The sequence below is a fragment of the Perca flavescens genome, chromosome 2 (assembly GCF_004354835.1).
Source record: "Perca flavescens isolate YP-PL-M2 chromosome 2, PFLA_1.0, whole genome shotgun sequence".
NCBI lineage: Eukaryota > Metazoa > Chordata > Actinopteri > Perciformes > Percidae > Perca > Perca flavescens.
Window position 1 is genome coordinate 38,885,481 of NC_041332.1, and position 26,317 is coordinate 38,911,797.

At 41.0% G+C, this 26,317-nt stretch overlaps 1 protein-coding gene across 1 annotated transcript in view; it reads left to right on the forward strand.

Moving 5' to 3' along the window:
* The first annotated feature begins 211 nt into the window (after positions 1-211).
* Positions 212-26,317, forward strand: part of vegfc (vascular endothelial growth factor c) — a 130,813-nt gene continuing 104,707 nt past the window's right edge. The window contains exon 1 of the mRNA XM_028591385.1: positions 212-628. Coding sequence (XP_028447186.1) covers positions 512-628 — 117 coding nt within the window. The 5' untranslated portion in view covers positions 212-511. The remainder of the gene's footprint in view (positions 629-26,317) is intronic.

Here is a 26,317-nt window from a genome sequence, read left to right on the forward strand (position 1 = left end):
GTGAAATAATTCATTTGCAATATTTAGATAAGTAGCGACTAAGATGCAATTTCTATCAATATGATCGATTACTCTATCTGCGCACCTTTTGTAGCTGGTGCTTCGAAAAAAAGAAAAAAAGTGGTCAGTTGTAGGCTTTTATTTTGAAGGCCGATCCTCCGTTTTCCTGTCATGTTGCTACCTAACGTTCCGCGACAAGCTCCTCTGACCCTCCGCGCTGATCCGCTGCCATATGACCGGGCTTTCACTCACAGCGGGGCTCAGACACATGCTGCGGAACAAGTACTAGACCTTGACAGAGAGACAAAGAAAACAGAGAGAGAGAGAGAGAGAGAGAGAGAGAGAGAGAGAGAGAGAGAGAGAGAGAGAGAGAGCGAGAGAGAGAGAGAGGCCAAATGAAAGACAGTTATCAGCGGCAGAAGGAGAGGGGAGCGCAGACACAGGGGAAGGTTTTTTAAATGTTTCCCTTTTTATGGTTCTCGGATCATAAACTCTTGGGGAAGTTATAAACATGCACCTACTGGGAATATCTCTTTTACTGGCATATCTTCTCTACAGCAACCTGGCCAGCGACTTCAGCCACAGCGACTACTATGATTACTACGAGCAGGAGCAGATGGACGAGCCGGTAAGTTTCTCTCTGTGTGTGTGTGTGTGTGTGTGTGTGTGTGTGTGTGTGTGTGTGTGTGTGTGTGTGTGTATCTCCCAGCAGCAGCAACATGTGCTGGGGTATTTCACCTGATTGTGTGAGGAAGGACCACCAAAGGGAGGGGGGGGCTCCAGTGGCAGAATCACTGGTGAGATAAAAGCTGAACTGCTGAATCCCTGAGGAACACCTCATTACTATTTCAGTATTATGGTAAAGGAGGGACTAGACCTCATTTTCTGCCAGATCATGACACGATTTTTTTAAGTTTAGCTAAAGTTCAATATTCACTGTGTAACAGATAAAACACATCATGGAGCATTATAACATGAGACACCATCAAAAGTTCTCTATATTCTTATGCAAGGATGAGAACATGGATATGAATTACCAGCAATAAGTGTTCTTCTTTTAATAAGTATGGAACATTTAACAGTCAGACACAGAAAATTTACAGTATCAACAAAAATGTAAAAGTTAGAATAATAATAATAAACCGTTACAATTAAAAAACATATCAGTACTTTCCTGTAAACTGAAATGTCTGCTATGCCTCAGTTCAACAGCAGCATCTACATATTACACCTTCTACGATTATGTTAAAGTAAAAAAAAAAATATCCACTGAAAATAGGACATTTCTGAAAACAATCTGTGATATGTAACATTATTCCAGCATTGATCTTATATATTACATATCATAATAAAAAGAGGAATGAAAAATGTTAATCCAAATGTTACACCAAACATTCAATTAAAAAATGAAAAAGGAAGGAAAGAAAACGGAAGAAAGGAAGTGTGTATAAAAGGAGGTAGAGAAGGAAAGAAATGTAAAGAAGGAAGGAAGGATTCAGTTTCCTGTCACAGAGGAGAGAAGAAACTAGCTCCTTAAAGCATCTTCCCCGGTCTTATAACATCATGATAGCCTGCCAGAGCTTCCTGTATTTGGTCCGAAAGTCCCAACCATCCAAAAAAATGCTTTCACACTAGAAACAAACTGGTTCAGCTTGATCTGGACCGAGACTACCTCTTTTGGTTGGACCAAATTTCGTCTGTTTGGTCCGGACCGTGGTCCGGGGGAGATTATTTAGCCTTTTATAGCCTAGCTATAACATGTATGCGTATATTCCGATAATGCAGACAAATAACCCTGTGAAAGGAAATTAACATTAACAACATGTCACCAAACTGTTCAGACATGGCCAGACAACACTCAGTTTTATATCAGTTCACTTTCCAAGTTTTATTCCCCTGTGTGTGTGTGTGTGTGTGTGTGTGTGTGTGTGTGTGTGTGTGTGTGTGTGTGTGTGTGTGCGTTTCAGTGGAAAACAAAAGGCGCGTTAGTAACGGTCAGCGCTCATCTGTTTGAGTGTATTTTCCTAACTGATTGTAATCTTCGGTTCGGTTGTGCAGGAAATCAAAGGTTTAGCCGGAGCTTTTTCTGCTCAGCCTCAGGATCTAAGAGGTTGGTGACAGAGAGACACACTTAACACTGATTTTGTGTATCACATTATACACTATAGCCCTTTATTGTCTTACATACAGAAGGAAACACTGATACTTGCTAGCTTTCATGAAATGATTATCCATCTTTCTAGTTTTTATAATATGAGTTGGATTGATACTCCATTGAAACATACTGTTCTTTAATGTCATGCCAGCGCAGCAGATTTGAACTGAGCTGAATTGCTATAGAAACTGGACGAGAGAGGAAGGGAAGCACTGAGAGAGAGCAGTGGACATTTTCCAGGGGGGAGGATTAGGAAGGAGTGTTTTCAAATTAGCCACCGAAAAGAGCCAATGAAGGCAGGTGTCACAGGGGTCAAGTGTGTGTGTGTGTGTGTGTGTGTGTGTGTGTGTGTGTGTGTGTGTGTGTGGGGGGGGTGGTGTAAGTGCTAAGCAGTAACATGCAGCCATTTGATCTCAGCAGACTCTTCATTGGGATGATGAGTTTTTCCCCCAGTTCCTGTCTTCCACCTTTAAAGTCCACGCAGTGAGGAATTTAAGTAATAACTGATACCAACTTTGGAGATAATACTGTAGGAATGATACAATCAAACAACTTTCATTTGCTTACCACACTTGAGTCACTTGTTTTTATGCATCAACTGTATGGTTCAGTCTTTCGGTGTTGGGTTTCATGCCCCCCCCAAAGTTAAAGATAGATTAGTTTTGAACCCAATCTCACATCTCTATCACATCCTGTACAGCCACTCATCTACCTGTATTATAATTTAAAATGTGGAGCTCCAGGACAGCTTTGTTTAAAAAAGACGATGAGACAGTCGTTCCCCTGGTTACCCTGTGTTTAGGATGCAGACGCCACGTGAAAGACAGCAGCCGGTCCTGAGGGAGGTAGAAGCCAAATGACACGCTTTAAGTGACTCACAACTTTTTCGTGGAGCCATGTGAACTGTTTTCAATGTTGGCAGCCAAAGTGAAGAAACTGTGTAGAATAATTCATTAAAACTAGGGCTGCAAATAACAATTATTTTCATTGTTGATTAATCCGTTGATTATTTCTGATTAGTTGTTTGGTCTGTAAAATGTCAGAAAATAGTAAAAAATGTGGATCAGTGCAACTCAGATCAACTCCATGCCATATTGGCGCTACATTCGCCATTTTGTACCTCATATCTGCCAATTCTAAAATTTCATGTGGCGCAGCCACCCATGTGGTTACGTCGACATCTTCCTTTTTCTCTATTCCCCCTTTGTTTAAACCAGTGATTTTCAACCACTTGCCGTGAGAGATTGTCCTGTGTGCTGTGGGAAATTGTCTGATTTTACTTAATTGGTCCAACGCTTTTTTTATTGAGTTACTGCAAATAATTTGCCATTGTTGCGCAGCAAAATGCAGATTCTGATCTGGGCACTGGACAAAATTCTAACCGAGATGAAGAACCTAGTACGAGAGTGGTGGTCAGAAGAAAGCAAAAACAGTGAGCTTGAGGCAATACAACGAAAGTTATCTTTCGTTAGGATTTACTTTCACCGGGGATCCAACTGCACCGACTCCGTTATGCTTGGTGCGTGGGGAAAAGCTATCCAACAGTGCCATGGTCCCAAGCAAGCTTAAACGCCATCTCCAAACGAAACACCTGTCACTTCAAAACAAGAACGTGGACTTTTTTGTCCGCCTGCGTGAACACACTGAGAAACAGGTAACGTTAATGAGAAAAACCACAAATGTGTCTGAGAGAGCTCTCAAAGCTAGCTACTTAGTAGCTGAACTAGTAGCCAAATCAAAAAAGCTACACACTGTGGCAGAGACATTAATATTGCCTGCCTGCAAAGCCATTGTGAACAAGATGCTCGGCCCTGACGTGGTTAAAGAAGTAGCCAGAGTCCCTCTCTCAGATAACACAATTGCCAGACGTATTTCTGACATGTCAGCAGACATAGACTGTGTTGTTTTGGAAAAGATACGCATCACTGGGAAATTTGCACTGCAACTTGATGAGTCTACGGACATTAGTGGACATGCTCAACCCTTGGCCAATGTGCGTTTTGTGGATGGAGGCGCCATCAGAGAAAACTTCCTATTTTGCAAGTCATTGCCAGTAAAAAAAAAAAAGGAGAGGAAATGTTTCGGGTCACAACTGAATATCTTCAACAAGGAGGACTTAAGTAGGAAAACTGTACGAGTGTCTGCACTGATGGAGCAGCAGCCATGGTCGGGCACTGCAAAGGCTTCGTTAGCAGAGTGAAAGAGAGACACCCAGATGTTATTGTTACGCACAGTTTTTTGCACCTCAAGGCACTTGTTGCCAAAACTTTACCAGCAGACCTAGCTCCTGTGTTGGATGATGTCATGTGCATGGTAAACTTCGCAAGACCCGACCTCTGAAAAGCCGCATATTTGCATTTTTATGTGAGGAAATGGGAGCGGAACATAAAGCCTTATTGCTCCACACAGAGGTCCAATGGTTGTCGCGCGGCAAAGTGTTTGCCCGTGTGTATGAGCTGCGGGAGGAACTTAAAGTGTTTTTGACTGATGAGAGATGCGATGACGCAAAGCTGCTTGCATCTGATGATTGGTGTGCAAGGCTGGCATACATGGCAGATATATTTCAGCATCTGAATGAACTGAACACACAAATGCAAGGCCGAAATGAAAACCTGCTCACAAGCACAGATAAAATAAATGGATTCCGTTCAAAGGTGCACCTCTGGCAACAACATCTGGAAAATGCCAAGCTTCACATGTTCCTACTCACCCATAAATGGCAAGGAGATGTCAACACTGCTGCACTGTGTGAGATAATAGGTAAACTTTTGAAAACTCTTATGGAGAAGTTGTCATTTTATTTCCCCTCAACCTCCACTGAATGCCTTGACTAGGTTAGGGACCCATATAGTTTTTGGAAAGGAAATTACTTTGCAGGAGCAGGAGTGACTAACTGAACTGAGACAAGACCGTGGTTTAAAGCTAAGCTTTGCTGATCTACCTTTGGACAGTTTTTGGTTGACTGCTGCCAAAGAGTTCCCCATTCTGGCAAACAGAGCAATTTCAGAATTGCTCCCATTTTCCACAACTCTTTGTGAGCTGAACTTCTCAAGCATGACTGCTATAAAAACTAAAAAAAGAGAGCGACAGAGCGGTTGAGGAAGAGCTTTGTGTGTGCCTTTCTTCAGTTCCTGCCAGGATATAAGCTTTGTGTTCATCTAAACAGGCCCAGGTTTTACACTAAGTGAGTATAAACACATTGAGAGTAGAGATGCACCGATTGACCGGCCGGTGACCAGAATTGGCCGATTTTCATGTGACCATGACCGGCGACCTGCCGACATATGCCGATTTTATGCCGGTCAAATTCACTCGGGCGCCGCCTGATTAACATCGCGCAACATCAACGCACCTCCGCTCCATCAGCTGTTTATGAAATGTCAGAGCCATATGCTCTACTGAGCTTAGGCGAACGGTCAGCCGCTCTCTCTCTCCCCTCTGAGGCTGAACAACTGGAACATGAAAACCGCACTCACGCGGGTCCCGTGAAATATGACTGTTACAGTTTATCGGAAAATAGTGTTGGGCACCCTGTCTTTGATGAATTTACCTTTTTATCATATGAGACAAGAAGGTAATGTTAGCGAACGCTGCGGTCCCTCTGCCGCCCCCCAAAAAAAAAAAAAAAAGTGAGACACTGTATTCCTCCGACACGTTGTATTAACGTTACTGTTTAAAACGCTTTCCAGGTTAGTGGGGATGCATACCGCTCCAAACCAACATTAAAAACGTAGTAATCTTCCCTCAGCGTTTAGTTTTGTTGCTAAACTGTGTGTAAAATGGTGACGTTTATGTTTTCAGGTAACGTTACTGTCTTCAAAAAGACCTGTGTGTGTGTTTTGAGAAATATCTTTATACTGCAAGACTATATTTATTTTATTTTTTATATGTTTTGTATATAAATATATTTTAGTTGGATATTGGATGTGAAAAGAAGGAAATGGTTCTAACATTGCACTTTAGATGTGTGTGAATTTCCCACACCAGGAGTAATTTATATTGTTCTATTTTATAGTGATCGATTATCTGTTCAAAAAATGTTCTATGTTCTATGAAAATGTAAAATGTTCTATTAAAGAAAAGATAGAAAATAAATATTTGTGTGTGCTGTAAAGTGGTTAGAAAATATGAAATCGGAATCGGCTAAAATCGGTATCGGCAGGTCAAACTGAATGAAAAATCGGAAATCGGAATCGGCCTAGAAAGTTGTAATCGGTGCATCTCTAATTGAGAGACTAAATCTTCATTATATATATTGTATTAGGCTACAATGTGTCATTTTGTAACAGTTTTGGTTGGTGGTGTGCCGCGGGATTTTTTTAATGTAAAAAATGTGCCGTGGCATAAAAAAGGTTGAAAAACACTGGTTTAAACACACCAATGTTTCCCATACATAGGTTCTACTTGGGCGCCCCGCCAAGGTAGATTTATACCTCACCAGCTTTTTATTAAGTTTGCTGTAAATGTTTTAAACTATGATCCAGAGTTGTTTGAATGACAGAAATCTGTTCAGGTAAGATCTTAATGAGTGCAACACGGACATGTAACGTTATAGTAGGCTACAAAACAGCCTGTTTAACGTTAAGGATCCCCAAAACACGGATTACACACACAGGATTAGTATAATCTGGGGACCTCGTGTAATTTAGAAATTACCCTCCCACATCTGAGTTTTGTGTGGCGCATTCGCACAGGATAAGCTAAGCCTGTTTTTACTTGAATTTACTGACATATCTTTACCCCGAGAGTTGGCTACCTGGAGGAGGATGGCCAGGACGAGCCCACCGGTCGGGGTTCTGTATCGAATTGTGCCATACCCGGTAGAGGTTACGAAAGGCGCATCCCCTATCCCTGCCGCGGCAGCACCCACACAGCATCACCGTCAGCCCTCGGACAAAGCTGCGGGTACACTGACTCCGGGACGGGCAGTGGTCCAGACTACGTTGGCCATGAAAGGTGGCGTCCGCAGCCCCCTACCATCCATTTTTGCTAGAGGGATAAAATGGCACATAGGAAAAAAAAAAACTTGAAAAATGATAAAGAACCCCGCCAAATCACAGACATCACAAGATCTACTATGGTAGGTCATTTGTGGGGGAATGATCTATAACAAACAAAATGAACAAGAGTTAACTTGGATAGCCTTGTGTAATAAGATTTAACAGGAGTTATGTTGAGATTTATAATAACATGTAACTGTATGGCTCATATTATAGTTTTAACGTTGAGTTGAACCATAAAATGTATTTGACAAACCAACCAGATGTAATTGATAAAGCACCTATTAGGCAACACTTCATCTGTATCATCTTCTAGTCTGGTTTGGTTCATATGTAAATAGTTATTTCTTTATAAATTATCTTACGTAGTCATTTGAAAAATAAAAAAGTTCATAAACCTTGGTTTGACTAGTTTAAAACTGAACCCAGCCATCACACGCCGTGCCGTCACATCCTGCACCACCCTCCACCACCCTCCACCAAAAGTAAATTCTCACAAAAAACTAGAAACCACACACACAAAAAACATGCAAACACACACACACATACACATACACACACTTGCTTGTTTTGCCTTTGGTTTGTAGTTGTTGTTGGATAATGGATGTTAATTGATTGAAGAATTTTTGAAGAATTTTCAGTATTGCTAAAACTAAATCACTTCTATTATACCTGGGGCCCGTTTCAGAAAGCAGGTTTAGTGAAAACTCTGAGTTTGTTAACCCTAAAATGAGGAAACGCTGGGTTTTCTGTTTCAGAAAGAGAGGTAACTTAACCTCAGAGTCAGTTACTATGGTAACTGAGTCTGTGAACCGGGAGCAGGTTTTCTTCAATAAACCTTGTCTCCTCCCTCTGACACAGCGCTCTTTCATTTCCTTAATTCATTCAGTCTGTATCTGGCACATTTTAGCGCAGTTTGTTATCTGCATGAATAAATAAACAGTGTTGGTTTATTAACCATGTAGACTCTGAAATGTTTTTTTTCTCAAAACATGGCATTTCCTTTTGTCGACGATCCCGTTGATGAAGAAGCTGTTACTGCGCAGAGAGTTAAACATACGTCGGGAGATGATATTGTGGCCCGACTATAGATGCATTTTTATTTCCAGATAACTACCTATTTGAGCGGTATCGTTTTCCTTCCCAGTCTATCAGATATGTAGCTAGATACCTTATCTGTCCTCATATCACTAACGTCACCCATGGTGGACATGCTCTACCCAGCACATTCTTTGTGGTGCATTAAGTTTTTTTTGCAAACGGCAGTTTTTTTTACAACATTGATGATGCGGAGCATATTAGTAAAGCCACTGTATAGCAAAGTGCCGTCAGAAGAATGTGACTCGCTGAACACAAACCAGTAAGAGCCATTAAAAATAAATAAATTATTATAAATTATAATTCTTTTAATGACGTGGTGCTGCAACCTCAGAATAGGATTAGTAGTAGTTTACTTTTCCACCCGCAGGATTGCACCTAAATGAAATTATAGGTGTAATACCATTCCAGTTTTCACCAGTAATATTAAAGGTTACCTGTGTTGGGTCCGAGGAAAGTAAGATTTAAACTGATCTTAAACAAAGGAACACATGTGGCCAACATGTGCTCAGAGACAAAGAGCCTGAGACAAAAGACAGGCCTACTTGCAAGAGCTCCAGCCTGGTGAGTTCACACCCCTATGCGAAAGTCCAAGCCAAAAGGGAAAGAGCCTCACAACTGGCTGGAAGTCAAAGAACTACAGGATTGTAGTCTTCACACCTTCAAGAGTTTTGATTCTTCCTATTGGTTCAGCGGAACCATAAACACAGCATGAGGTCTATACAACCCTCTGACACACCTTTTTCCATTGTCTTCCATTGCAACTCACACTGCTGAAGGAAGCACACAAGCGCTTGTGCTAAAAACTTCCATTTCTAAACAAAGTGGATTTAATTAAGGGATCCTGGAAACACATGTCATGTTTCTTCAAAGTCGACATAGCTCCCCTCCTTCTCCTCCTTCCGCTTTTGCCACGCCCCTTTTCACAGCTAATGAACCGTATGACGTAGAGTCTTGTGTGAGCTATCATTGTACTCGGCGGGAAGTTCCCTTTTCATTGTTGACGATTCGCGGCATCTGAGTGCCGCGCAAATGCGCGGTCGCAAGGAGCGGCGTCTGCCGGTAACCCCGACGCGCGCAGAGGCGCGAGGGCCCATCCATCGCTGCTCGCAGCTTTAATTATAATTCTTCTTCAATACAGCATGATGTTCATTTAGTAAATGATGATCCCATTTATTTGAAAACAGACAATAAAGCAGGGGATGCTTTAGGACCTGTCCATCAGGACAGAGGCTTAGCAATGCTATCCATGCTAACACTGTGGACATTAAAAATAGACCTCAACCTGTTTTTGAGCTGCTGATGTTTTCATTTTAAACTTCGATTTTTCACTTCATCAAAGTTGATTGGACCATTTTGGTCGCTAAAAAAATTTCAGTGTTCGGAGCACCTTGTCAACCAAAGATAGCTAGCTAGCGCTAGTGTTAGCTAGTAACTTAAGGTCTGCACATAAAGTCTGCCGATTTTCTGTTCTGCCGTACATGCATATGAACTGTATAAAGCCAGTACCTGGAGTTCCGCATTTACCATCCAGCCAAACTCCACTGGATGACTTGCGTCAGAAGGGTTGGAAATTGGTGACTTCCCCTCTTTAGCGTTTAGCTTAGTGCAGCGGCATTACAACTATTCACAACTTGCTTAGATGCATCTACCTCCCTAGCGCCGCCCTTTTGTCCAAATATGGTCACTTCTGGCTCCAAAATACCAAGATGGCAAAGGCCAAAATGCAAACTCAAGGCTTCAAAAGAGCAGTCCACAACCCATTGGGTGAGATCACCAATGCTACGTCTGTTATTTTTACATTCTATGGTTGGGATCAAATGTGGGATCATATCGGGACCTAATTTGTAGGAGACAGAATGAATCATAATGTGGTGTTTTAACCTGCAATCATCTAAATGGGTCATTTAGGGGCAGGTAACAGGGTTGATGAGAGTGCTAAGACTGAATCAAACAGAAAGTTGCATGTTGTAAAACCAAATCAATGAGCAGAAAGATGCTAAAGGCTTGATAGAACTGAGAGGAACTGTAGAGTCGATTTTCACATTACATATCTGTATTGTTTATATGAAGAATAATATATTGTTTAGAGGAGCTTTAAGTTTCCTCTACAATGTATTAGCAAATTAAAAAGTATTCGACATGAATGTATTTCCCGCTGAGCTCGTTTAAAAACCATCTTAGTGCTCATGTTTCTACACTTAGAGACACTTCACTCCACATTCATGTCGTGTGTGAGATTTTCCAGCTGAGTACAGAAACGGTTTGTGTCTCAGGGATGAATTCTTACGTTTGGTTTTCCCTCCAGGACCCTTTAAAGTATACAACGTACTGGCCAAGTTGGGATGAAAAAACCTTGCTCCAAGTGAAATATTAATGTTATCTTTGAAATTCAATGATGATGGGAGTGATGATGGTTTTTAGCAGGGAGCTGTAGCTCGCCAGAAAGTAACAACCTTCATGTAATCTGCAGATTCACCCTTCACTCTGTAGACAGATAGATGTGGTGAAATACCCGTCACAATGCCAGCATATCTCCCTCGTTCTCAGCGGTGTTACGTTGCTCCATCACTCTTGCTCTCTCTCTCTCTCTCTCTCTCTCTCTCTCTCTCTTTCTCTCTCTCTTTCTGTCTTTATCTCTTGCCCATATTTCACAACCCCCTGGAGTCTGCAGAAGAATGTGGTGTGTAATTAGCAATTATTTCGAAGGAATGTTCTGTGATTTCTCTGTGGACCGTCCAGCTCGGTCTCACTGCCCTGCCTGAGTGTTGAGATACGTGTCCATTGGCTCTAAATACCAACCATGTCAACTATAAATATCACGCTAAAAATGTACAGTGTTCTTTCAGATTCAAAGACAAAGATACACAGTATGCTTCTGTTGAGCATCTGTTTGCCTTCCTTATGCTGTGTTCACACCGCCTGTGTTTCACGCAGATTGTGCAGCGTGATTACCGAATATAAGACAACCCTGATTATAAAAAGACCTCACCCCCTCTTTCAAGACTCATTTTTGGAAAAATACTTTTTGAAGACCAAATCTTGTTTTTATAAAGACAAATAATTTTATTTGAAAATAATTCTAATTCAACACATTGAATAAAACAAGTACAGATGCACCAATAACAATTTTTCGTTGAGTTTGACCAGCCTATACCAATTTTAGCCAATTCCGATTTCATTTATTCTAACCACTTTACAGCACACACAAATATTTATTTTCTATCTTTTCTTTAATAGAACATTTTACATAGAACATTTTTTTAATAGATAATCGATCGCTATAAAATAGAACTATATAAATTAACACACATCTAAAGTGCAATGTTATGGAAGAACCATTTCCTTCTTTTCACATCCAATATCCAGCAAAACAAAAGTGATATATTTAGCAAACTAAACTTCTGTATGTATGAAAACAGGGAAAACAGGTAATGGCAATACAATAATATACCGTTGCTGTCAACAGGCTTATCTGCTAACGTTAGCTACCGACGGTTACCTCGGAACAATACAGCAAATAGATGGTACCCTAGAGTGCCGTTACCTGAAACAGATGATTTAACGTCACCGCTCATTTTAAACACAGTTTAGCAACAAAACTAAACATGAGGGAAGATTACTACATTTATAATGTTGGTTTTGAGCGGTATGCATCCCCACTAACCTGGAAAGCGTTTTAAACAGTAATGTTAATACAGCGTGTCGGAGGAATACAGCGTCCGTTCGCCTGAGATCAGTAGAGCAGACGGCTCTGCAGAGCTGTGTATAATTACGACTTTAGGACAGCTGAATGACTGCTCTGGTAATGGGCATCCCATCATTCCATTTTTCAGTCTTTTTCAGTCTCCTGTCAATCTCTTGGAAGTGGCTGCTTTGAGGACCACGGTATAATTTTCTCTGGCGGTTTGCATTTTTATGTCATCTCCATGACAACACCTCGTTGTACTTCCGTTCTAACTTCCAACTTTTAGGCTATTTTGTAGCTGGATATATCATTAGAATGTGGATAATGTTAGTGATAGTGAGATGCTTGCTACAGTTACACTTCTAGTGATGAATCGGCGAAAACATGTTTTATTTCGCTGATTCACTGCTTGGTTCTAACGCCTCTGGGCGCTCTCTCTCTTAAGTCTCTCTCTATCTCGCTTGACCACATAACGTTACCGTGGTTTCGTGTGGTCGTTGAGGCTCCGTCTAAAACTCTTTCAACGAGCTGTTTGTAACATTAAAATCAAATGGATTATGGATCATGTCATTTCTATAGTTTATAGCTGACTTCTCTATTGGCTGTTGAAACAGGTGACATCCCTTACGTTCTAAAACCAGCTGGCTTGAGTCCAGCTGAGGCTTTGTTCGAGACGATCGCTGTGTCTCTCCATGTTATAGGCGCTAGGCGCTCCCTGGCACTAGCTAGCTGTGAGGGATGGTGACTCACTTCAGTTAGGAGGGCAACACGCGTTTTACTCGTTTCGTGTTGTTGGCGACATCTGTTGTTGTGGGCGTATTAACATAAAAAAGTCTAGACCCCAAAAATAAGATGACCCCACTTTTTCAGGGGAAAGAACGTCTTACCAATACGTACATACAAAGTCAATGCAAAGACGCGAAAAGACGAAAATGTGCGCCTGGCGAAGTGAATGACGGCAATGGTGTCCATTGATGGGGGTCCTGTTTCAACATTCAACTGGAGTGCGACGCAAAAAAAATTTACGCAGCCGGGTGTGAACACAACTTTAAAGTTGCTGGTTCAAAAGAAAATATTAGAATTTCAGCTAGCTATCCTAAAAGCCCTTTCAAAGATGGACGCGGAGATTGACAGGTGAAGGCTTTGGTGGTGGTTTGTGTCACGAGAGTAAGTAGCGAGGCTTGGACCCAAATGCAGTTATGTTCCGAAAACAGTTTATTAACAAAAACTTAAAAGTAGTTCCAATAGTACGCAGGCCTGAAAGCCAGGAAGCAAGGAATGAGCAGGCACACACAGTACATCATTCCAGAAAACACGAAAAAACCCAGCGCAAAAGCTTGTCACCACTGAACATCAACACATGCCGCACGCAGACAGAACGAAATGATCCCACAAGACACAAAGGAAACACAGAGACTAAACACACAGGGTAATGAGTAAATGAGAGAGCTGACACAAGGAGAGGGAAACAGGTGAAACACATTGGGCAATCACAAGGGTGGGAAAACTGAAAACAGGAAGTATACTTAGACAAGACAAGGGAGACAAGACGGACTTCAAAATAAAACAGGAAATCGGAAAACCAACAGAAACATGAAACCAACTAAAACAAAGAAACTTGACACAAGGACTGGCGAACAGGTGAAAGACATCAGACACTAACAAAGGCGGGAAAACCAAAAGACAGGAAGCAACAAAACAAGAAACACTAAGGGAACAGAAAAACATCTAAATTAAACAAAAAACACCACAAGAGCAGGGCAGAGGCCCGTTCCAGAAAGCAGGTTTAGTGAAAACTCTGAGTTTGTTAACCCTGAGATGAGGAAATCTCTGGGTTTTCCGTTCCAGAAAGAGAGGTAACTTAACCTCGGAATCAGTCACTATGGTAACTGAGTCTGTGAACCTAACCTGGTCGGGTGCAGGTTTTCTTCAAGAAACCTTGAGAGGGAGGAGAAACCTTGAGAGGGAGGAGAAACTCATTTCCTCATGCATTCATTCAGTCTGTATCAGGCGCATTTTAATGCAGTTTTATCTGCATGAATAAAAACACGTATTGGTTTATATTAGGCAGATTATAAAACGTTTTTTGGTCAAACATGTCATGTCCTTTTGTCGACGATCCCATTGATGAAAAAGCTGTATTAATTCACAGAGAGTTTACGTGGGTATTGAGTCCCGACTATAGATATTTTCATTTCCACATAACCGATTTGAGAGGTAGGCTATTTTTATCACAGATACCTTATCCGTCCTCATATCACTAACATCAACCATCGTGGACAGGCTTTAACATCCCAGCAGATTCTTTGTATCGCATTACGTTTTACGTTTTCTTTACAACAGTGTAGCGGATCATACTGTAATAGTAAAGCCACTGTATGCAGAGCAATCAGAAAAGTTTTTAAACATTTTTGTAGTGTTCCCTGGACAGTAGAGCCATTAAAAAGAAATACATCATTATACATTACAGTTCTGTTAATGGTGCTGCAGCCTCAGAATGGGATTAGTATAGTTTACTTTTTCGCCCGCAGGATTGCACCTAAATGAAATTATAGGTGTAATACAATTCCAGTTTTCACCATTAATATTATAAGTTAACTGTGATTAAATATGAAATTAATACACTGTGAATGCTTACACATTGACTCGAGCAGCACTTTTCTCCCACACCAATTCTCTCTCTTTTGCAGCAGCAGCCGCGGTCTTGCTTTTTTAACGAAATACATGTTCAAACTCGCTGTTTGTGCGCATGCGTATTTCCGTCGACCCGTTTGTTTGTGGTTGTTGCCATGGTGAATCGTAGAATCATGGCTCCATTCATACTGCCTTTTGTGCACGCGCATAACCCTGAGTGAACATACTCCGAGTTAATTGAACCAACTCAAATCAGCTGTTCTGGAACCGAAAACTCAGAGTTTCCCATCTCAGGGTAAATCAACTCAGACATCAGGGTTAGACTCAGAGTTTGTTAAACCTCCTACCTGGAACGGACCCCTGGCATGACAGTTTGAGTATGATTTGAGTGTGACGTAAGAGTGTTGGGAATTGGTAGGCCCTAAGGGTACAGATTCAATTATTGGCAATTTATCAAAAATGTTTTATCAATATTAATAAAGTTATGAATATATGTATTCATAAAGTATTATATTTAATACCTCACAGAAACTTGACTCTCTCTCTCCAGATGCTCCAAAGGAACAAACTAAGGGTGAAATGCAAGCACTGACCTGTTCAACCAGCTGTTATTACAATAGATACACAATAATCAAAAACAACTGCTCTTTAAAGTATAATAGAATTTATTTGACTTCCAAATGATGTATTGTCAAGCAATAGTTCTAAACCTATACACTTGTTACTAACTACAACAAAAGCAAAACAGACATGTAGCAGACGCGTTTGTGTGTGTGTGTGTGTGTGTGTGAACACCATGAGAATCAAGATAGCAGATGAGACACCACGAGATTTGAGCTCTTTGTAGTTCAGTACAAAGACTACAAAAATAGCTTCTCCTGGTAGCCGACAATGGCGGGGAACACTGTGATTTTTCAACAGGTGTTACAGACAAAGGAGATACACAAATAGGCTGTTTAACCCCATGATGGCGGGTAGTGGAGTTGGGTTGCAGCGCCAATGCGGCTATGAGCTAGCCGTTAGCTGTTCAACGCACTTGTGTGTGTGTGTGTGTGTGTGTGTTTATGTGTTAGTTTCATGTGCAAAAGAGGAAAGGAGAGCACATTTTAGAGAAAGAAAAAAGAGCACTTGGAGTCTTGATTTTCGAGGTCCTCTCGTTACTCAGGACTCAGAGGTCTGAGAGTTTGTCTAACTAAGGGAATGTTATTTCATGCCTCTGGTGAGCTAAATAGCTGACTCTGTGCGGCGACAATAAACCTGTTTGCCTACACAGGGGCACGAGGTGACTGTCTTGTCACGCGGTCCCTGTGGTTGGACTGGCGGAGGATTTATTCTCTCGCTTGTACAATAACTAAGCTCCGCTGCGGGAGCAGTGTAGCATTTTCAGTTTCAACACAACTTCAACGATATCATGATCAGTGATACATTCACAGCAAAACTTTTAAAGTCTGCCCTAAAGCAGACTTTAAAAAAGCCACTGAAATTATATTTAATACCTCACAGAAACTTGACTCTCTCTCTCCAGATGCTCCAAAATTCATTCTTGGAGATTTTAATAGGTGCTCCATAAAAAAGTCCCAGAGCACATTTTATCAGTATGTTGACTGTCACACAAGGAATAATCAGACTCTGGATATGTGTTACGGAACTGTTAAGGACGCATATACTGCCTCCCTGCTTCCACCACTGGGAGCATCTGACCACAATGTGGTATATCTCCATCCTGTCTATAAGAGTCTATATGATAGGGAAAAACCTAAAGTAAAGACTGTTAAGATGTGGAGTAATGACAGCATTTTGGCTTTGCAAGGATGTTTTGAATGTACACTCTGGGAAGTATTCGATGCTCAGGATATTAATAAACAGGTTGTGTCTGTGTCTGATTACATCTGTTTTTGCGTAGACTCTGTAATACCCACAAAGACATACAAGGTTTACTCTAATGATAAGCCTTGGGTATAAAAAACATGACCTCCATTCCGCATAAGGGCAGGGGAAAGCCCTCCATTAACCTAAATGGCAATGATGGTAAGGAAATGGCAAACCAACTTAATTCATTCTTCTGCCGTTTTGAGAGCAGCGAGAGTGATGAGGCTTTCACTAGGACTGCCATCCCTCCTAGTATAAGCATAGAAGAGACAGAAGTACTTCAAGTATTTAAAGGCTGTAACATTAGAAAAAGCCCTGGCCCTGACCATATTGGAGGAGATGTTCTAAAATATTGTGCGGAGCAGCTCACACCTGTGTTTACAGGCATTTTTAAGTCCTCTCTTAACTTGAAAAAAGAATCCCCAGGCCTAAGGAGCCTAATGATTTTAGGCCTATTGCATTAACTTCATTGGTAATGAAGTGCTTTGAGCGCCTAGTTAAGAGCTACATCATCTCCAAAACGCAGCACCTTCTAGACCCTATGCAATTTGCGTATCAAGCATCCAGAGGAGTTGAAGATGCTGTTGCAACTCTGCTGCATCTCTTGCACACTCATTTAGAGAAGCCAAAGGCTCATGCAAAGATTATATTTGCTGATTTTTCTTCTGCTTTTAACACTATTAAGCCCAGTATTTTAGCAAATATTTTAACAGAAGAATTTTTACTTGACGATGATGTGGTCTCATAGATTGTTGATTTTCTCAGCTGTAGAGTACAACGAGTCAGAGTTGGAACGTCACTCTACGACAATGTGACCACCTATACAGGATCTCCACAGGGATGTGTTTTATCTTCTCTGCTGTTCATCCTGTACACAAACTCCTGTACCAGCACTTTTCCTAACGGGCACTTTATTACGTATGCGGATGATACTGCCTTGGTTAGTCTCCTATATGACCAGGAAAAGGAGCACGGGCCAGTTCTTGACTTTTTTATTGACTGGTGTAAGAAGTCAAACCTGATCTTAAATACTTCTAAAACAAAGGAGATGTCAATCAATTTTTGAAGAGCACAGTCCCCTAAATCCACTCTTATACACGGGGATCCTTTAGATAATGTCACAGAGTACAAGTACCTCGGCATGGTGCTCGACCACAAACTTAAATGGAACATATGGACTGACAGATTAAATACTAAGTCCCAACAAAGAATGTTCTTTTTAAGAAAACTGTTGTCTTTTAATGTCAGCAGCAGTGTTCTTCAAACGTTCTACTATGCCTTTGTCGAAAGTGTTCTCTCCTTTGGCATTATTTGTTGGTTTGGCAATGCCACTGAAGCACAGATAAAGTACATCAGGAAAATAATAACATTAAGTAAACTATCAGGTATTCCATTACCAAGTATGGAAAGTGTATATAAAAACAGAATACTGAGGAAGGCAAATAGCATTGTGGGTAATCAGAGGCACCCCCTTGCCCCTGTCATTTGAATTGCTGCCTTAATATATCTAATAGTTAATGAAGGTCCTGTACGGTAATAAGGTCTTTATTTATTTATGTATCGTTATCCAGCTGGTCTGGAACCATACTTAATCCATACAACCCCCTCCATACAAGGGCCCTGGTTTATGAGTAATAATATCTACATGTTACAGTCTTCTTTTTGTCTTTTTCTTTTCTATTTTTTGGATTAATGTTGTTAAAATGCCTTATGATGTGATTTCTGCTGCAACCTAATTTCCCCACGGGGACAATAAAATAAACAAACAAACAAACAAACAAACTTGGACTCGGTGGTCCCAAATCAGATTAATAATCAAATGCTAACCAAGTAGCACTTAATAATCAAATCACATTCATTGTCGTAACCAAGTTGCAGCATTAGCAATACTGACATCCAGACATGTATAAAGTACTAGAGACCCAGACAGTAAAAGTACAAGTACTCTATGAAAAAAGTGACTTGAGTAGAAGTTGAAGTGCTCTTTAAGCACTTAAGTGGAAGTACATTTCTTGTACTTAAGTATTGCAAGTAGTTTATTTTAAAATGAACTACTCAAGTACTGAATGTAAAAGTACTGTGTTATGTAGTTATTAAAGAAAGCAGTCACAAGTTTGAATATCATATTGTTTATATTATTACAACAATTATCATGAATCATGGTAGCTAGTTAGCTAGCGCTTACTGATAGCTCAAGCTGGTGTGCCATTTGGGTATTATATTTGTAACTTACCTTGATATGTTTCTTCAAATTCGACGGGGAATTTTTGAAGGCCATTATTTCTCAATCTTCGGGAGGCAGAGTAAGCACTCATTCTATATGAATTGTCTTTCACTCCGACAAATGAAAACATGGACTCGGGTGGTCTCCTTCCTTACCCTCACTGCCACAATCACTCGAAGTTGAAGGTGTTGAAGGTGGTGTTTCTGCTTCTTCCATCTCAAAACAAACTAACAAAGCTCAAGTGTTCTCAATGCAGCCTTCAGTCGACTTGAGAAGAAAAACTTTGTTTTCCTCTTCTGCAGATATGAAAACACTGGTGCGTGTTTTCATAGGCTCCACGGTGCTTCCAAATAATCCACTTTTCCAGGAAATGAACTATTTGGCACAAACGTTTGCGTGCCTCCTTTTAAGTTTTATAGTTTCGGCCAGCTGGTCATGGTAACTCCGCCAGCCAATGGGAGATCAGAGTGTTCTTGAAGGTGTGAACTACATGCCTGTAGTTTTTAGACTTCTGGCCATTTTCTCTCATAAAGGTGTGAAGTTCTAGGCTTTCAAAGTCCCATGCAGGGTCATTTCTTTGTTGGCGAAGGCTTCAGGCCTGTGTGTGGGACACGTGGTCCCTTTGTCTCTGAACACATGTTGGCTATGTGTTTTTGTTTAAGATCAGTTTAATCTCACTTTTTCGGTCACAACAAGAGAAAGAAATGAACAGCACAACAGTGTCACAGTTCACAGTGTCACAGTTAAAGGATGAGCATATCCATCAAGCATTCCTTCAACCAACTAATGTAAACATTGACATATTATCACCTCTTAAAGCAAACAGTTGCCTATGTACACATATTTACATTAATTTGCGCACCGCCTAAACAAGCAGACACATGGGACGGCTGTCCGCTCGTTGTCTTCTGGACACATGCACAAATGATGGTTTGCGTACACAGCGGCACAAACAGTGTCTCACACACACAAACACAAACATACACACACGCACACACAGTCTCCCGCACTCCAGCCAAGCCCCCTCCGTTGTGATTGGTCATCTTCCGGACGACCTCCGAATGGAGACGGCTCGGAGCATGCAGCTGCATGACCATGTAGGGAAGTCCGTTTCATTGACGTAGATATATCCAGGAAATTCAAAGACCCCACTGATACCCAATGAGATCTGAGTATTCAGAGGTGGGCGGAGTTAACCCAAGCTGCCTCAGGGCTCACGTCTAAATGCATTTATCTCATTATTTGACACTTTGGTATCGTTTAACATGACTATACAACCATATAACAACATCTATAGGTCAGAAAAGCTCTCTCCGTCACTACCGACAGCCTCTAAGCATATGCAAATAACTGCGTGATGATGACACTAATATGCAAATGAGTGTATGATGTCATCTGCACCTAGGCACTATAAAAAGCCAGGGAAATCAATGCACAAATCCTGGAGGGACTGATAAATAAACATAACAATGTAATCAGTTCTGCATTTCTGATGATTTTAGTATTCTTTTAAAATACATCAAATTGATTGTTGAATTTAAAACAAATACAAGTAAATCACTTCTGACATTATTTCATTGAACAAATTGAACATTGAAGGAGGTCATACAGTGGTGGGTCTCCTTCTCATTAACACATACACACATACACCCTTCTTTCTTTCTTTCTTTCTTTCTTCCTTTTTGTCTTTCGAGCTAAAAACAACAAGACTAACTCTCAGCAGCAAACCTGTTATATGTTATGAAACAATCCATGAATGATGGTAATAGTGTGGGCTGAGACAGAGGAAGAGCAAAGCCTCTATAATCATATCAATAACAGAAAGAGATTGGATTACACAGGTGTACCTGAAAAAGTGGCTAGTGAGTAAGAGGCAGAGGTTTCCCCTCTCTCTATGTAGTCTTTATTTCCTGTAAATGAAAAAAACAATGCCGGTGCGTAGTTTCTTGATCATTAACAGAAAAGGACTGATCCTGGTTTTAATATTATTTCAGAAAGCTAAGTTGATATTTGACATGTAGACACCCACCTCATCACTCCCTGCGAGGGTTCACCAAGCTCAGCACAGCACACAACAGGGAGCACGGAATTGTGGGTCTGGCCCGACTGTACTGGGCGCACCCATTGGCGGAGCGGGGGGGGGGGGTGGCTAATTGGTCTTAAGCCCCGAATGTATTGTCAAAAGCCCCGAATCTTTTAGGTTTTTTTTGTTTGTCTTTGTTTCATTTCCTCTCTCAGTCTTTCTGACTGGAGCGGCAAAAAATTAAACAAAAGCTCTATCACCGTGCGTGGTGGCGGACGGTAATGCATCGCGCATCACTCAGCTTGTTTGCCAACTGCCAATAAAAACTAACAAAGAAGAATATAAATCTTCTTCTTCATCGTTAACTTGTCATCAGGGGCTGGCAGGCTGTTGTCGGTTGTCATGCATGTTGTCATGTTGTATGTTTCATCGGTGTCGCGAGCTTACTGGCTAACCGGCTGAAGTTATGGATATAACAAAGTTTTTTATATGGAACAGGAACACTAATAACAGACCTCACCGGCCGGAGAGTGATTCAGAAGCAGTGTCAGACGAACTGCGGACAAGTGTTGCAGGTTTGTGAATCCGCTGTTGTAACACTTGAGTTAAGTGACTGTATTGCTGGCTAGCTAGCGAGTTAACATTATTAGTTGTTATTAAGAGAAATTAGTTGCTAATAGAGATGGGCGGATGATTTGTCTGATGATTTGTCATGTACACAGGGGCTTAGGGGGGTAGGGGGGTTCGAGCGGTGGGCACTCGTAAAACCGAAACACACAGCTTGTATCAAATGCTAAGTTATCTCAGGGCATGTTTTACAGCTAATCTTGGCACATTAGTGGGATAAGAAGAGAGACTAATTGAGAAATATAGTGATAAAGAAGATCAGAAAGACATGAGAAAGTTTATTTCCTCCCCCCCCCCCATACTTTAATTTAAAAAGTAAATCTTTAATATATTCTACATTCATTACATAAAAAGTAAAATATTTCAAGCCTTTTATTGTTTTAATCTTGATGATAAGGGCTTACAGCTCATGTAAATCAAAACTCCCGTACAAATGTATTAGAATTTTAGAACAAATAATTTTTTATACGACCTGACAACATCTCTAATCAGCTAATCAACTCAAAACTAAAAAAATAATTTAATCTGTCATTCTTGTTCTAGTGGTGCAGCACAATGACCTTTTCCTGTTTGATTATTAGTTGTATGTTGTATGTATGCCTCTGATTGATTTGTGCTTATCATTTCTTGCAGGATTATCAGAAGTGCTGTCGCTCTTCTTCCACTCGACACCATCACTACCCTCCTCACCTGGCCTTCATCCTCACCTGTATTGCTTTCTTTCTAAGTTTCTATTTTACCTATATAAGGATACTTTTTTTATAAATTGAAATGCATTAATTAATAAATTGTTCTTGTTTTAAAACAGATTTTTATTGTTTTATTATATTACATTATTATTACTTGTGTATTGTTTAAAAATACACGATAAACCTTGTTGTGCAGTTAAAGCTTCAATTGTTCTTTTTTCCATTTCATGGATTCTGATGTAGCAAATTTATCAGCTAAGCACAAACTAAACAGAACTGAACTCTTAAGATTAGTAATGATGTTTACACCAAATTCCACCATTCCATTTTACCTATGTAGGCTAACTTAAAAATAGTCAGATAATGGTTGCCTCTTTTTAGTTGCCAGGGGTGAAAATGACTCATCCTTAACATTTTTGGTGTTTTGGATTCATTACAGCTGGAGAACAATTAAATACAAAATAGGTTGTAGGCTCTACTGGTTGATTTTTTTTATTTTTTTACTGAGTAACTATTATCATTTTCCCAGATAGTGTATAAAATTGTAGGCATTCTATTATCTCAAACAGCCTGAAAAATAGTGCATTTAGCTGACGTAATTGGGAAGAAAATCTCCACCGGGGGACTATTTTAAAGAAAACTTCAATAAAGAAATATGACTTATTCAATTGAAAGTCACAAAATGAAAAATGAGCACTGTAAAAGGTTTTGCCACAAACTAGTTCTCTCCTGTATATCCAACTCCATATCCAACCTCCCCTTCCTATCAAAATCCTGGAACATGTTGGCGCTGCCACTCCATCCTCCTGTCCCGACTGGAAACCTAATGCAACATCAGTGGCACCACACTCTTCTGGCTCCAGGGCTTAATTTGAGCCGAGACACGCCGGAACACGTTCCAGCACATCCGACGTTGGATCCGGAGCCTTTTTTGTTTGATCCGGCACCTCCTGTGTCACCAGGAAAAATGAAATGAAAATGAATGAAAAAAATAAACTACTGTTTGTGTAGTGTTCAATGTTGTTATCTGTCTTCTTAGTCTTTATTCCCCAGTGCTTGGTCCTCTCCTTTTTATCCTTTACATCCTGTCACTCGGAAATATCATACGCAAACATGGTCTTCACTTCCACTACTATGCTGATGATGTCCAGATCTACATCTCTACCAAATCCATCACCACAGCTATATCCTCCTCCCTGACCAACTGCCTCACCGATATTCAAACCTGGATGCAAACCAACTTCCTCCAACTCAACTACAATAAATCTCTTGATGCTCATCGTCCCAAAATCACTCACAAAGAACACCCATAACTTCGGTCTTACTGTCAACAACTCCACCCTGTCTCCATCCCCACACATCCGTAACCTGGGAGTCATCTTCGACAGCAACCTCACTATTGAAAACCACATCAACATAATAACCAGAACTGCCTTCTTTCTTTGTATTGGAGTTTATTCAAGCCTTCTGCAGAAGCCTTAAATAAACTCCAATACATCCAAAACTCTGCTACCCGTCTCCTCACCCACACCTGTTCCCGTGATCACATCACTCCCGTCCTTCAGAACCTCCACTGGCTCCCTGTTTCCCAACGCATCCAGTTTAAAGTCCTGCTCCTCACCCACAAAGCCCTCCATAACCAGGCTCCTTCCTACCTCACAGATCTCCTAATCTCTGCTCTTCTGACGCAAACCTCCTCTCCCCACCACTCAGGACCATGGACCATACCTGGGGTGACAGAGCTTTCACCATTGCAGCCCCATCCCTCTGGAACTTCCTACCCATACACATCTGTGACTGTACTGACCTGGACACATTCAAAACACTAATCAAAACACACCTCTTCAGATTAACTTTCCACATACAATAGTCTTAAATTTCTCACCTGATAGTTAGTGGTTTTATTGTTTTTAATTGCTTCTAATAGGCTTGTTTTATGTGTTGGTTTTATTGCTTGACTGTTTTTAATGTGATGTGCTTTTTTTTTTTACTGTAGAGTGTCTTTGAGTACCATGAAAAGCGCTATATAAATAAAAAGTGTCTCACTGTGACATGAACAAACTGGAGAGACGGCATTACTTTCGCTCCATCTACACTGCAGCTCTGCGCATATGTGTGTGTTTGTATGTGTGTGTGTCGGAGCTGAGCTCCGCTCTCTGTGAAACATGCAGAGAGGACAGAGAAGTTTGCGCTTACGCACTCTCAGGTACCGACGATTGATTTAACGTGAATTGGTTATCAGCAGTAACAACGTAATTCTGCACTTTGTGCACATTGTGTACTGATATGGCAAGACAACTTTTAACCACGACGAGAAATATCGTAATGTTTTACATTATATATATACAAATATCGTAACCTCAAGAAGTTAATGTTCCAAGTTTCAAGTTATTTATCATCAAACGCACAACAATTACAAAAGCAGTCGTCAATGAAAATCTTGGGTCTCAGGCTCCTTCCTACAAAAATGGATGGCTAAATGTGATTTCAGTTGGACTTTTAATGCTGTGGCCAGGCCTTAGGAGTCCACTTTTTCAGCTAATACCATGTCCAGCAACAGTTCTGTTGGTGTAGGGGACACAATACAAATGTCCTCAGAGCATCCAAAATGAGCCAGGTCTCTGTCAGGATGAAGAGTTTTAGATAATCCCAAAATTAATGTAACAATGTTCGTTTTGTAATCTAAACATCCATCACAGGACTGACACTGATAAAAACCTAATCCAAGCTAATGAAACCTGATAAGACATCCTCCCTTTCCCTCCCTTCTCTCTTGGTTTCTCCTTGGTTGACACTGACTGATGGCATATTTTGCAGACCGTGTTAAAGGGATACTTCACCGAATAGCATTGTATCAGTAGTATTTTCGAATGACCGTTCTTCCCTTCCTCATATCTCCCTGAGACTAGATTTCTCTGTATTGTTGGTCTGGAAAAAAGCCTCAGATGATGCAAAAATTGTAATTTAGCGTCATTGGAGGAATTTTTGCCCAGAGTCTGTGGACTACAGCCAGCTAGTTCCGCATGTTTTCAACCCGCCATTAGGGGGTTGGACTGTCGTCTTTACCAGAAGCGAGCCGAAATGAGTGTCAACCATCTTGGAGCTAAGCTACAGCTCTCTCTTTTCAGCAGCAAACTTTTACAACAATTATGTCCATTCAAACTATGTGTACCACATTGGTACAAATCGGAGAATATGCAGGAAACTTTATCACAGACTGAATACTCAACACATTACGCAAGCTTCGCCTGCTATGGAGACCAGGACCTCAGCCTGCGGTCTCGCTCTATGCCGCTAGCCGGGTAAGGGGACATCCAAAGCGGTCAAATGCGGAACAAGGGCAGTCGTATGAGCTAGGTGGAAAGCTAACGCTAGCCGGCCACCTGTCTCATCCATCCTGCTTGCAAGTGTCCGCTCATTAGACAACAAACTGGACTACATCCAACTTCAACAAAACTCCCAACGTGAGTTCAGAGACTGCTGTGTTTTTGTGGAAACATGGCTGAACAGTGTACCGGACTCCGCTATCCAGCTACCAGGCCTGCTGGCCTTCCGAGCAGATGCTGCTCTGTCGGATAAGACTCGTTGAGGTGGGCTGTGTTAACACGGACACGGACTGGTGCAGAAATGGGGTGCTTTTATCCAACTACTGCTGACCGCTGGTGGAGTTTGTGACTATTAGATGCCGACCATTCTACATTCCACACAAATTCACAGCTTTATTTATACTCGGTGTTTACAGCCCACCGAGCGCTAATGCTACCAATGCGTTAGCTGAACTTTACGGAGCCTATAATGTGTGTGCACGGTTTCGTATATGTTGTTTTTATATAACATCGTTTTTATATATTTTAAATGTTGTAACACCATTTGAGCCACGGTGAAACATTTCGTGTACATGGTTGAAATGACAATAAAACACATTTGAGTTGACTTGACTGTCTCACTGTCTATTATGTCTGTAACCGGTAGGGGTTGCTTGGGAGTGGACTCGCAGGGAAGCGAAGCAAGTGCATTCTGGGAGTTGTTGTCTTTCATCCACATGAGCCAAAAATACATTTTCTGGCTTTTCTCGGTCTAGAAGGCACCAACTTCTAAAACAAAATTCACATTTCTACTACATAAATGACCCGATACATATTCATCTTTCCAGCGGTAAAATATCCCTTTAATCTGCGCTTCGTCACTTTTGAGATATCCAAACCACTTCCATATAATTGATGTCCTGTTACCTTTTACCGCCACCTTCTGAAATGGAATGGCGTTTATTTCTGCTCTAATTGCTGTTAGATCTATCCAAATCGAGTAAA